Source organism: Antedon mediterranea, chromosome 1 (assembly GCF_964355755.1).
Source record: "Antedon mediterranea chromosome 1, ecAntMedi1.1, whole genome shotgun sequence".
NCBI classification, from domain to species: Eukaryota; Metazoa; Echinodermata; class Crinoidea; order Comatulida; family Antedonidae; genus Antedon; species Antedon mediterranea.
Genome location: NC_092670.1, coordinates 19,763,876 through 19,778,560, shown reverse-complemented (window position 1 = coordinate 19,778,560; position 14,685 = coordinate 19,763,876). Strand labels below are relative to the sequence as shown.

The 14,685-nt window shown below is 29.4% G+C and overlaps 1 protein-coding gene across 6 annotated transcripts in view; it reads left to right on the top strand.

Moving 5' to 3' along the window:
- LOC140060975 (RNA binding protein fox-1 homolog 3-like) overlaps nucleotides 1-14,685 on the top strand; it is a 67,439-nt gene that overhangs the window by 18,973 nt on the left and 33,781 nt on the right. Inside the window, exon 1 of one of the 6 annotated variants that reach the window (XM_072107379.1) lies at nucleotides 10,693-11,256. The exons of the other annotated variants lie outside the window; for them this stretch is intronic. Within the exon in view, the coding sequence (XP_071963480.1) occupies nucleotides 11,098-11,256 (159 nt within the window). The 5' untranslated portion in view covers nucleotides 10,693-11,097. Of the gene's footprint in view, nucleotides 1-10,692; nucleotides 11,257-14,685 lie in introns of those variants that run through there. 6 annotated transcript variants of the gene reach the window in all.

Here is a 14,685-nt window from a genome sequence, read left to right as displayed (position 1 = left end):
TTCAATTACATGATAACGATTTGCCAAATATCACCTTTCTAATGATGTGATTTTTCCTTTTCACATCCTTCAACATTCACATTCTAGCGTGAAATTGGACAATTTGTTGGTGTCATTTATGGATATCAAATTACATTTTTTTATTTAACACTAAATGGTGACTGATAAACTATTGATAACAAATATTTTTTGTCCACAAAAATATTTCTAAATTGTAATTAAAAGTTCATATATTATTATTAGTGAATACATGAGGCTTGACTATTATCCTTTTTCCCTCACAAATCTTTTTTCATCACTCACAATATATTTTTATGAAGTCATTAAAAAGCAAATTTGTAATAGGCCAAAACAAATGAAATAAAGTCCCAGTTACGAAAAGTCTTGAAGACACCTACTATCTCAACGAAATGAACTATTAAATTCTACCTTATATCATTTTAATATAATCTATATAAATCCACAGTTTTTCAGTCATTAAGAATTTAATTAAATAAGAAATAGTCTGTACAGACTATATTACCTGAATTGAAATTTTCTGGTAATTAAAATGCTGTTTACTAATTGTTAAAATGTTGCCCTCTGTACACACCAACTGTTGTTAATAAGGTCACATTTTAATTAGTTATAAGGGACATCCGGTACCACCTGGTGTGTTGTGATAATGGTGGTCAATACTATTTTGAGTTGTATAATATCTTGACACTAGGATGTATAGTAATATTATTTTGTTGTTTAGGTTTAGAATTGACAGTATGCTAACATTTGTTTGCTGGAAAATTGTCATGGTTTTACAAAGACATGTTTCAAAATACATGACCAGTGCATTGTTGATGTGATTGATGTAATGTGATAGAAAATCTCCCTTTATGAGTTTAAATAATATAAAACATTTTAATCCTTGGTGACTAGTAACACACTTTTCAGTGGTGTTGTTATTCTCTGTAAGACTATAGAGAATTTATCCATAATAAGGACAAAGAAACTAAGATATTTTCATGTCCTGGCCTTAAAACCAGCATGAACACCATATATGGTATGCAAATGGCAATCTCTTTAGCACTAGAATCTACACCAACCATGCTGTTGACAAGAGAGATGTGACTAGTGTAAATATAATACCATTAGGCCTAGCAAAGGTATGCAGTAAAGACATAAATACTGTAGGCATTAATGCTGGCTGTGTTGAAATATTCTGGATATAAAAAATATCTCAAAATAGAAGAGTTGATGGATGAATGATTTTAATATTATTTATTTTCCTTTTATTTAATTACAACATTTTTGATGAAAATTTGAATATCGAGGATTTTCAATACAAATGTATAGCACTTGACTACCAGATTTAAAGAAAATAAATTAATACAATATAAAAATTAAAATACTTAATAAAAGAAAGGAATACAATTTCCATTTTAAAAATTGATTCAATTTGTGTAGTAATCAAATTGTTTAGTAAAAATTTAAAAGTTGAGATTTAAAAGTTGCTGATTTCAAAGATACTACTGTTTGGAAATGGTACAATGTGGTTCATCTAATATGTTTCAATATGGTTCCTCTAAAACTCAATATTTGAAAATCTTAAACATTCATTCAAATCATTTCTTTTTACAAAATGACTAATGTACAATTATATATTATTATCTTTAGTTAGGTTACAATTCTTATTTTTACAAACCAATTGAATTATGGCTAGAATTGAATAAATTTAAACAATGATTCAAAGTTTGGTTGTCCACATGATTTGTTAATTGCTTGATCAATAATTCAGCTACTTGATTTAAGAATGTTATGAATATACGCCATCACGCTTTTTTTACGATCGTAAATATTGCTGATCAAAGGTATACAAAGTTCAGTGATGAAATGAGTGAATTTTGACACAGTGGCAATATAATATAATCCAGAGCATTTTACATTTGAAACGGAAATAATTTGTATTGCAGTATAATATAAAAATTCATCAGGAGTAGATTTTTTAAATCTTGGGAGCGCTCAAAAATGTTTAAAAAAATATATATAAAAAATGAGTTCATAATTTCTCTCTGTCAAAGGGGAGCGCACACCAATGGATCTACTCAAACTTTGTGTGACAAAAAAATGTGATGTGCCCATATATGGACATGATAATGTCATATCACTACCATATTTCGGCGGTTGGGCATATCACACTTTTTTGTCTAACTGGTTTGATAGTGTAGACAGAGCTTTACATTCAAGATATAGATTAATAAACTAATTAAGGATTTTCTTTTTTTCTCTCTTTCTTTACATGTTGATTCCATCTTTTCATCTGTGTGTTTTTCATCATGGTATGCATTCTCCACACACATCTGATGATTAAAAATTAGCAGGTATGTACAAAATCTATGTTTAAAATATTTCATTTGTGTTTAAATATTTCATTCACCCTTTTTGTAATTTACAGTATTACTAACTCTACCCAGCTCAATTTCTTTTCTCTAGAAACTTTAATAATAAACAAATATTAAACTTGGGTAAAGTTTTTGAAAGTTTAATGAAGCACAGATTATATTAATGTCTAGCATGAACATTAATCAAAGCCCTAAGATTTAACAATCCCCTAAGATTATCAATGGACCAGTACAACTAATAACAAAGGTAATGAATAATATTACTGCAAAACATTAATGTTTTTCACCCAGTTGTTATTATACTAGCTTCAGCTTAGACTACAGCCCATAAATGATGTATCTCTTCATTACAAGACAACCAAATTTCAGTACTGTATTTTATATCAGTTACATAGATGAATTATAATTTGGATCAAGTGGCCGCATGCACCATTTAGTTCAGTTTATTTCCCATAGTCCTTAGTTGGACCGTACACATTCCTATTCACCATTAGGCTAATGAAAATACTTTTTCTTTCTCCTATCCAAGTAAGTAAATACCTACCACTTTACCAAGTAAAATCCTTATATTTATTGACTTAAGTGAAGGGATACGATTAAGATCCGGTGGTTGTATCAAGATTTGCTAAATACCTATCCTTACACATTTAATATTCTCCTATTTAAATATAAATAAATCTTTATTGACTTATGTGAAATACTTACTATTTAAAAGCAATGCCTTTAAATGTTATTGTAAATATAGCCACTGGAAATACACATGGAGTGAACATAATCTTTTATAAGGCATTTTTTTTTTTATTCTATTCTACAAAAATATATATCTTTTGTATAGTTTATATATAAAAAACTCCCAACTAACGATTTATTTCTGAATAATTATTTTAATCTCATATTGTGATCATTTAAAGGCAGTTAAATTAAATTATGTATTCATGATTATAGGAAATATATAATTCCTAAATAATATTCATCATAAAGTATAGAATATAAATTTAGATCTTAATTAAGTCGGCCAATCATTGAGCGCAATATTGATTAAGTATGTTCTTGTTGAGGTACAATTACTAGAATTTAAGTAGCATTTTTTTTATCAGCGCACGTCGTAATGATCAGACAATTTAGAGTGATTTGTGGGAGCGAGTTCTTGACGAAGTAGAAATGATTAGGGTTTTTTATATCTTTACGATAATGTTTGCTTCTCATGCAACTACACTAATTTGTATTTAAACAGCATTATTTTGTCTACATAGTTATAGAAAGTTCATATTATACTTAGTTTTGTAACCTATAGCATTTGACTGGTCTTGCTGATGTCACAAATATACATATACTCTAATTACCAATAAACCCAAAATATAATTTATAAGCCTGTTTGTATTGAAAAATACCAAACGAACCGTTTTCCTTTTCTTTCAAACATCTGTACTGAAATCCTACAACACAGTTCTGTGGATAGTGTGACCGAGTGGAGGTCAGCACTGGCCAGGTTGAGTTGAGGAAAAATTGTTCTAAACCAATTTAAAGACAGTTCATGTTAATCAAGGCCGGAATCAATGTCTTTGAAACTGTTTTTAAGATCATGGTTTTTCTGTGGGCATATCTGTTAACAAATACTGTAGAGAAAAATACAGACCACATGAGTCTTGCTGCTAATCTTTCTCATAGCCCAGAGGACTTTGAAAAGAGAAAAAAAGTTACATACTAGTCTGAAGTCAATCACTATACTAGTACAAACCAACCCTTACTGATTTTCATTATTGATTTAATAAGAACTATCGTATCAATCATAGAGAAATATCTCTATGTATCAATTAAGTTATAAATCGAGTACTGTATAGCATTGAATGCTTCCAACATTATTAATCTTTCTACATTATAAAATATGTATTAAAGTTTCAATGAATATATTACTATTGATAATAAAAAGCAATTATTTTCTGCAGTTTAAGATTTCCATAACTGTGAAAAGTAGGCCTATAGGTAAAAGTAGCATTCCTGATAGGATTTCCAAATTGATTGAATATTGATATTGGTGAAGAAATTAAACATTAGTCCTGTTCTTGTAGTAGACCTAATTTTTCATAATGCATTATTGTGCTATTTTTTTACACTGGATAGAGTAAATCTAAATTAATAGTACAAACCCATAGCCAGGATTTTATAGGGGTTGTTTTTTCCACAAAATGACAAAATCTTAATTTATCTTCTAAATCTAGTTGGCATATTATCACTTTTGATATTGGTCTCTAATTTAAATGGTTCTTTAGAGAAAAAAGTTGATGGGTGGGGGTTGGGGTTGGCCTCTATGGCTACAGGTGTGTAGTTTAATGCCGTAAAACATCTTCTGTTGCTGTACACCTCAGCCTGTATGACACCCCAATAAACTAATATAGTTTAGGACATTAATTTTTTGGAATACCTTTGAATAGAGATAATCCGTGTTTATTGCATTTCAAATTAAAATTATATTACATTGTAATTACAATCATTTTGTTAATGAATTGTTGATAACCAATACTTAAGTACAACTGTGAATTTGAAAATGCTAGAAAGAGAGTTAAAATACTTCCATTCAAATGTATTTAAAGATTATGCAATCGTAACAACATTGGCCATAAATTTGTTAATTTTTCATTAATATTTATACAAGCCTGAACGCACTTTATTAACAGATTCTAATTCTGTTGATAATTAAATTCTTGATAGCATTGTGAACCGCATAGACGTTTGGATAGGTTTGTAATCGCCCGTTTTCCCCTTGGCGACACATGCATGTTTAGACAACGGTAAAGAGCTAATTACCTTTGGATACAGTACAATTTTGATTGATAAAACTTCTATTTGATCAGTTTCTTCATGCTAAAAATCATTGGAGATATTAGGTCCATTTATAATGTCTATCAATATATACATTTTTGATGGGAAAAAATAAGAGAAACTATTGACGAGTATGAAAAGACATTGTTGGTTGCTTCCATTTTCTTGTTTATTGCAAAAGTGTATGCATCAAGGTTTGGTGAACTCTGAGTAGCCTCACACACACCTCAATCTGCGAGTACAGGTGTTGCGCAGGAAGTCTCATAGCGTGGTATGAGAAGAATCTTCTATCACCATCTCTATTATTGATCTCGAAGATTGATATTACTTTATTTTTGTGTGTAAAGCATCTGTCAACTTTGACAGAGAAAGGTGTTTTCTCTCGATGGTGATCTGGTCCACTTAACTTTATTTTTATATTTTCCGCTGAGATTACTTTGAAGATGCTACTACAAACTGTGTACATGTTATTTGTTTAATTGCTTTTTGAGGAAAAAGTTACTCAGATGCCTTTACAGCAATGAATTCAGACTTTATACTGGATATAATCTTCTGTTAACCGTTAATAGAATTAACTGCATACAGGTACTGTACCGATGTTTTGAATATTTTTGCAGTCATTTTGAGACTACTGATGTACTTGCGACTTCAATTCAGTTTTCATTTTGCCTGCTATATATACAACAGTAACTACATTGCAACATTATTAGAAATATGTTTTTGGAGCAATTTTAAGCATTATTCAATTGTGTTCTTGGACTTATATTGAAGATTCCACACTTGGGTCCAAGTATGTTTAAACTCTAAACTGGCAATTTTAGGAATTTTAATATATGGATCTTACTTCGTTAACGCATCTATTATTGTTTTTTCACTAGAACATCTTGCAGTGGTAACGAACGAACCATACTCTACTCTACTACTAATTTCTCTAAAATCTTGACTAAATAAACACATTTGTCTCAACATTAGAATGCCCGGAGAGCATCATTAATTTGAGAAAAAAAACCCATTAGTAAATTTATTTCAATTACGCTTTTCAGAAGACTTTCTGTGCATGCAGCTTTTCATATTAAGAACTAAATTCATGTGTGCAACATTTTAGAGATAAATATAGCGCTCTGCTCTACCAAATATGTACGGTAAGCTGATGATGGTGAAATGTAGAACATTGTTTTTTTAAAACCTAATTTCAAAATGCTTCAACTGTAGTGTATGCATATTGTAAAATGAGGTGTATCTTCCACAAAAGTACATTTACCCATTTCCCCATACTTTGACAAATTATTGGATAACATAAACTGTCACTTGTGAATTGAACATCTGAATTTTTATGAGGATATTTGTTCAGAAAATGGCGCTACCGGCATTCACCTTCATCCGCAGAGAGTTTATGCTACCACAGACCAAATCATCTGTTGGATATTTAGTTCCACTCCGGCAGGTTTGTACCAATTGTCTACTATGTGTATATATATAGAGAGGGAGTATTATTAGAGTTTTTAGACAGAATGAAAAGCAAAACATTCAGTATTGCTGTAAAAAGCTTTATGTATAGTAATTTTGTTGCTAGGCTTGCCTGGTTAAAGCAACATTTATCCTTAATTTTGGTATAGAAGAAAAAACAATTATCTCAATTTAACTTTTACAGTGATTAATAATGTTGTTCATCTGCTTAAAACCTAAATATTATCATTCTTGTAGTAAATTGGCTTTTATGCTGCATATACCCTAAGGATATAATTTAATTTGTTTTCAAAGGTCTTTTGTTTATTTTCGCTTAGAACCAGATGGTTTATTTAACCACTTTTGTTTATATTTTTCTAAATCATTTCATCCCTTAATACAGCAAATCTCTGTGTTAACATCAATAGAGAAAGTAAACGACAACAAAATCTCCTTTGTGTATTTTGTAGTCATAAAAAATTAGCCATCATATATTACGAGATTATCTTGCATCTCTAAAATCCATTTTTCAAGTTCTTTTTAAACAATGTATTAACAAAAATATTTTTATAGCAATATTTTGAAAGTTAAATTTGTTTAACATCAAACAGTAATGTTTTCACATATTACAAGATAATCTTGCATCTTTAAAATCCATTTTTCAAGTACTTTTTAAACACACAATGTATGATCAAGAATATTTTTATAATAACTACATTTTGAAAGTTCAAATTTATTAATGTCAAATAGTAATGAAACATAAATGCTAATATTTATGTAAAAGATGAATTAATTTCTTGTATTTATAATGTTTACAAGAGTAGTATTGTTTTCGATATATTATGATATATGAAGAGTGCATCTCTATTTTTGTATATCAACAAGCCAATCCTATTGTCCATTGTTACATACAAATGTATTCAATTACATCTCATTCATTGTCCTTTGCGCGACACGGGAAGCTTCAGGCAAACAGCGTACTAACTTAATCTGCACTACCAGTCTCAAAATGTGTTGTTCAACGGTCATTGAATCCCTGATTACGCATCGTTTATTACCGTAGCAGCCGCATACGATGAGAAATGCGGGAATATTGATCATCAGTCGAGTTTAATTAGTCTTCGGTATTTCATATTGATCCACGCTTTAAACGAGTGATAGTGGTTTTAAGATTCATCATGTCTGTGTATTGAAAATGTAAATGACTGAGAAAAGAAATCAATATTTTGTTGAGGAAAAACAAAAAACATGAATAATTTATTCAGAAATGAAGATTTGATTTATGAGTTTCTTAATTATCAGTAAATATAGTAGTACTGTATTGTCTTAATTTAATTTTACACTAGGTTCTTGTTGTCTTTATGTCAACATGAGCAATATAATCAAAAGAACTTTATCATCATTTGCAAATCTGTGATGTTTACCAGACAAAACTAGCATCCAACAACATTAAGTTCTTCACCAACAATATCATAATGATCATCATTATCACATCAACATTATATAATATCATTAATGTCATCTTTTTCAACACCGTATCTTTATCATCAACATCTGATCAGCCAAGCATATCCATCATCCTTCTATTATCATTTTTCGTTTACTAAAATGTCAAGTTGACATTATACTGCCCTCTATATTGTGTTACATGATAATGGTTTGATTGGCTCTACTCTATTCTCTTATTAGCATCTCTACTGCAGCTTTGCCCTAGCACCTCATCTGTGGCATTACTTGACCTCAGCTATGGAATGCTGATTAATGAATTATTACCTACCAGCCTGGTTTCTATTTTCAATTAGTCATTCATTCACGCAAATTAAATTTATATTTAGCACATGGTAGATTTATATAGAAATAAAACAATGTACAGTATATTATTATATATAATCTAGGCGCTGTACAGAGGTGGGAGCAACAGCAACCAACCATAAATTCTGATAGGAAAAATTATTAGGCTTACTAAAGTTTAGATATACAACAATCATCCTGCATAAATTTAATATTTAAATCGATGCATTTTCTACAACTCAAATGTGCATGTTTACTATAGAAGCTAATGACCAAGATTTTTTTTAAATAGCACCCTCTATGCTTTGTTGTATTCTATAAAAATTATAGCGCCCTCAATGGTTTTGCCATATGCTTTATAAAATATTCATGATATTTTATTTTTCCGAGATATGGCTTCTGTGTGATGATGCATAACAAGCATTTGTTAATATTCAGGTTTTTATTGTAGTTTTCAAACAAAAAAATGTAATATAGGAATACGGTACATTTCCATAAAAGGCATATTATACTTATGAACCACTGATGAAAATAGCTACAGTGTATGTATTTAGAATTTTACAACTCTCTTTAATGATGAACATAACTCAACTATCCTCAGTCACTAATCCGTAATCTCAAACCTAAAACATTTCAAAACTATATTTAGAATTTAAATGATATGTTTTCGCAGCCATTTCTTTAGGTGCTATATAGATGCACACCGTTATGAATCTCTTCTATGATTTATTGTCGTTCTAAAGAGAGGACGCCATTTTACAGAATGCCATCTGTTATTGCGCCGGCAATTTGGCGGTCGTTGTCTGTGTGAAATCTGTACAAAAACAACTCTGTAAATAGACAGATATTATTGATGGGAGAATATCATCATAGACTGCTTATCTCTGCTTAAATGTCAAGGGGCGGGGCTTTGATGACAATTCAGATTTAAGTATGAGAATACAGCAATGTTCACATTAGTATTAAATATCTTCATTAAATCATATTTGTATACTTCATATACTCAATATGAATTATGTTGTTTCGAAAAAATAACATTAACAATTTTAATTTGTATTTACTATTTAAATAAAAATGCATACTTTTTATATTTAGAATTAATAGATATAATTGTTATGATTCATAATACTTCAGTGTTCATTTTACAAATACAGTATATGTTATTCATATTCAAAAATAATTTTGTAACAACAAATCCAGAAATTGACTGCAGAATTAAATGTAGCTATATCTCAATATTTGACTAACAAGTATTTAATTTACTGCAGTAACTGCAGTAGATCAATTAATGAAAATTACACAAAATGTCTACATAAATAAATCAGACTGAATTATTCACAGATTGCTGTGGCTGTCTCAACAAAGACATGTCAGATTTGATTGGCTGTTGTTAAATGTTAAGTTCTTTTGTTCTTGTGTGATCCCTAGAATTCAGTAAGGAGTTGTTCTTCAATTGCCCCTGCATATCCTGTCATAAGATTGGCTAATCCACTAATAATAATAATAATAGTTCACACATCGGGAAAGGAGCTGGTCTTTTAAGGCAAACCTAATCAAGAAATTTATTATTAATCAACTAAATTGAACCCAGCTATTGTGTAGTTAAATAGTACAGCTGGGCTATATTAACTTGTTTTTAAATCCACCACGAACATTTAGAAACATTTCTTTTTATTTTTACTATGTATTGTACACCATGGCATACATGTTCTTATATTTATAATTCTATTACTTATTGTTTTACATATTTGTTGAAAATCATTCCTTCCTTACAATTATATTATATCCCATTATGTTTTTAATATATATGAAGTTTTTTCTTATCGACCCAATGGCAGCTGTTTTATAACTATTAGATATTAAATTTAAACAATATTAATATAATTTTATTGTAGTATTCATTTTTTCTGCGCATAAATTAGCATAATATATCACCTGACATCAATCTTTTGTTAAAACTGTTTTTGTTTACTCCAACAGGATTTTTAATAAATATTAATAATTAATTATTTGTGAATCTATTGTGACGTCTATGAATTAATTAATTATTCCAGCTGAATTAGTAATTATTTTGTACATAATTTTAATACATAATTTTAATACATACATAATTTTATTAAGATCCTTTGTGAGATAATATATATTGGTTACATTATATTTTTAAAATGCATAATAGATATGTATTAGGTATACTTTCCATTTGATTCTGTGTTTTAATTAGCATAATTGTCTTGTCATATAATCGTTCATGAGTTTTGTTAATATTAACAATCGTTGTACTGAAGTGGATATACGGGATTTCAGCCAGATGATTAGAAAAAATCTCATTTGCATATTCACATTTGAAATGCGAAAGATTCAATGAGATATGTGTAGTGTGATATGCGGTCGTGATTTATTGTTATTCTCTGCCAGCGACTATATCATTACTGAAATTAATGTACAAAGCTACACCGGTTGCTTCAGTAGACACCTATGCCTGGTCTTGTCGACTGTGTTTATTTTACTCTGAGGGCCTAGCAGAATCTCTAAGCCTATCTGACCTAGCTAGGTATTTTGTTACCTACGCTCATCCAATGCTGAGTAAGGAGACAGAGTTCATCATCATCATTTGCTTGGTTATTATTAAAGATAAATTGTATACAGTTTGAGAAACGGTTGCCTGATGAAGGGGACGGTGAAACCTAGTGATGCTGTTTCGCAATCCACAACGTCCACCTCTAACCTAGGCCTCACAGGTTTAGCGTCGCATTTGCTACATGCTCGGGAAGGTCAGCCTTGCTGGGTGAAAATCATGTCAAAAACCCCTCCTCAGCTTACTAAGGTAAGGATAGATTTCACTACACTGAAGTAGTAATACATCTCTGGAATTCCATACCATAGTGTCTTGTATTGAGCAATACATGCCGATAGGAGGTTTTGGTCTAAAATCTATTTGTACAAAAATATGGGTCTATAGTTTACAGTTCAAATTTATTTGTGCATCTAGTAATTTTTAATTTATTTGAGTTATAATGTCATATAATTGATTTTTTGTTTTGGTTGATACAGTATTTGAAGATTTATTAAAATATGATTTTTTCTTTTATAATATTATCCCATTATAAATTATTTGTATCTAGAGTTAAAATATATTTGCAACACCAATATCATTAAAATTTTAGTCTTGGTTTAGAATTTATTTGAGTAGTGGGAATTTGTGATGTACATTGCATTTTATAGTCGGTGAATAAATAAAACAACGTCTCTGAAATTTGCTTTAATGATATGTCGGTTGATTCTATAAACTGCAAATGTGTTCAATCCTTTGGGGCTTAGAAATAAATGATTTTATTTTATTGGTAATGATGTTGTAATTATTTGTAGTATTAAGTTACAGATTTTCCATTAAAAATATTCTTTTGTATATGAAATATATACAAAATATATACTGAATATTTCTATCTGTAGATGTACAAATGGTTAAGTATTGAATAATTTTGAAAGCATGCCCTTTGGTTATGAAAAAATGTTCTAGTACAAAATAGATTTACATATTTGAACAAACATGTTTTCTTTTTGTTGTCCTCTTAATATTTGTGGGGAATACTATGATTATAAAGAATATTGGTTTTTACCTTGATTTCAGTTTGAGGCACCCCTTTGAACAAACATGTTTGTTTTCTTTTTGTTGTCCCCTTAATATTTGTGGGGAATACTATGATTATAAAGAATATTGGTTTTTACCTTGATTTCAGTTTGAGGCACCCCTTTGAACAAACATGTTTGTTTTCTTTTTGTTGTCCCCTTAATATTTGTGGGGAATACTATGATTATAAAGAATATTGGTTTTTACCTTGATTTAAACTCATGCTAAATTACACTCAATAGTAATAAACTTTATTGATTAATTGATTAACTTAGTGTAATTACCTCTAATTACTATTAAGCAACTGGAGATTTGTAAATAGATATTGTTAATAATCAATAATCAATCAATAATATGGATGTAAGTGAATTATACTTGATTAAATTCTTATTTCTTTTCTATAAGATTTTACTTGTTTTAACAATAAGTTTTTACTGATAATGGTATGCTATACATTGACGATGATTTAAAAAATATTGAAAATATTTGATGAAAACATATAAAAAGAATTTAACAATTTAAATTTTTTTTTTTTTTATGCAGTAGAAGGTAGAATTGATTATAAAATTAGCTCTATGTTGGTATTATAATTCTTTAGTACTATGTATGTTATATATTTCTTACATTGAACTACTGCTGTACACAAGAATAGAACGTGGTTGTATGGAGAGACTATGTGTCATTTATACGTGAAAGCATAATTATATTCCAAATGCATATATTTGAAATTTGTTAGGGTTATTGCACAGACACATGCTTTAGGCGTTAAGAGATTAGAAGATTTATATTTGAAATATTGATACATAAAGTTGATAGAATATGGAAAATATGCAAAATGATATATACCTTTTAGATGTAACTATCCTAAAAAAACTAAAATAATATTAGACAAAATATATACGCTGTGTGCGCTATCGGAAGACGGCATATAGGTAATTTTAAAAATTTATCTTGATATTGTATTGAATATACTGCACAGCAGGTGAGACGACTACCGTAGATTTAATATTCGTTTATCATTATCATTTCAATTTTCAAATCTTTTCACTTGGGCAACGAATAAATGTATGATAAGTAGATGAATAGGTTTTAGTGATATCTGACATGAATGATAGTAGATTACAGTAATGAGTTCTCATCAATGAACACATGTTAAGTAACTTGAAAGAGTTTCTTTTAGTTATGATAAATGTATAGGTTATAGGCTCGGGCTCAGTATATTAGCAACATTAGGAAATGAAAATTCTCAAAAACAAATGTTGACGAAACATTTTATAATTGTTACTAAACTAAAGTGCAACATCTATATTTACTTCTCTGTTATTTTCCTCACATAATATTTATCAATGTAAAATTGTCAACAAAATGAATGATCGCAACTGGAATCGTGGTTGTAACCTACGTTACATGTTTTATTTTCGACTTTCAATGTAAACGATTATAAAGGCAACAATATTATATTTCTATGAATATAAAACTATAAAATAGTGTATGAAATCAAACAAAAACATGTATAATAACTTACATATTGTTACATTCACTAATACATATTGTATTTTATAGTTTATACTTTATTAACATCCATAATAAAATGAGTCGTCAATCAAAGGTTGTTGTTGATTTCTTGTATGTCCGCATACATTCCTGTCTTAAATTCACATAAATTAACACTCATTATTGTACTCTATTAAATAGTCATATGACAAAACTGGTGTTATCTTTCTTAGAAAATGTATACTGTGTTACAATTGAGTAACGTAAATTACGTATTCAGTAACGTAAATTACTGAATTGAAAGATGAATTCGTCATCAAAATAGTTAAATAAAAACAACATTTGTAACTTTTAACAATAAACCTCATTGGTATTTTAGATCATTGCCATCACTTTAGTAGGCAAACAGATTATATGTTTCATTAAATCATCCTTTTTTTTTATCTTCTATTAATTCAATGCATATTTTATATGTATAAATATATATTTATTCATAAAAACTCCCATATGAAAATGTAAATTAGTGAGTTTTATAATGCTAGTGTACATACTATTGTTTTGGTTAATATGATTATTATTATTTATTATAATTCTGTGAACTTTACAGTTGCTTGGCCTAATGCTTATATCAGTCTCAACTTTCTTAGTAACGTAAGTTACATTTCCTTTAATGTTTCAATTAATTGATTTGATTGCTTCATCGGGGCTTGTGATTGTGATCACACCTAGAGATTTTAATACGTTTAACTGAAGGGCAAAGTTCTGATGTTTTTGGCAAAGACTTGTGTTTCTTGCTGTGAATTTGACAAGTTAGCATTTCTTTGTCGGATTTTCTTAAACGAGGAAAAAGAAACCTTCCGTTGCTCGGGATTTTCACTTTTGTACTTGGCAAACAAGTTCATCATGTAATCATTGAGGTATCTTATCTGGCGTTTTTCTTTGGTAGAAGATGTTTTGCAGGCATCTCGTTTTCCTGGCATCATCCTGGAGTTGTCATCTCTTTCCATGAAGCCTAATACTTCATTATGAAGAACTCCCCACGCCTTTTTTACATACTTCGCAGCTGTGATTCCTTGCTTTTTTGTCTTGGATAGGTTACGTTGACCAAGGCCCGACTCCCTTGAAACACGC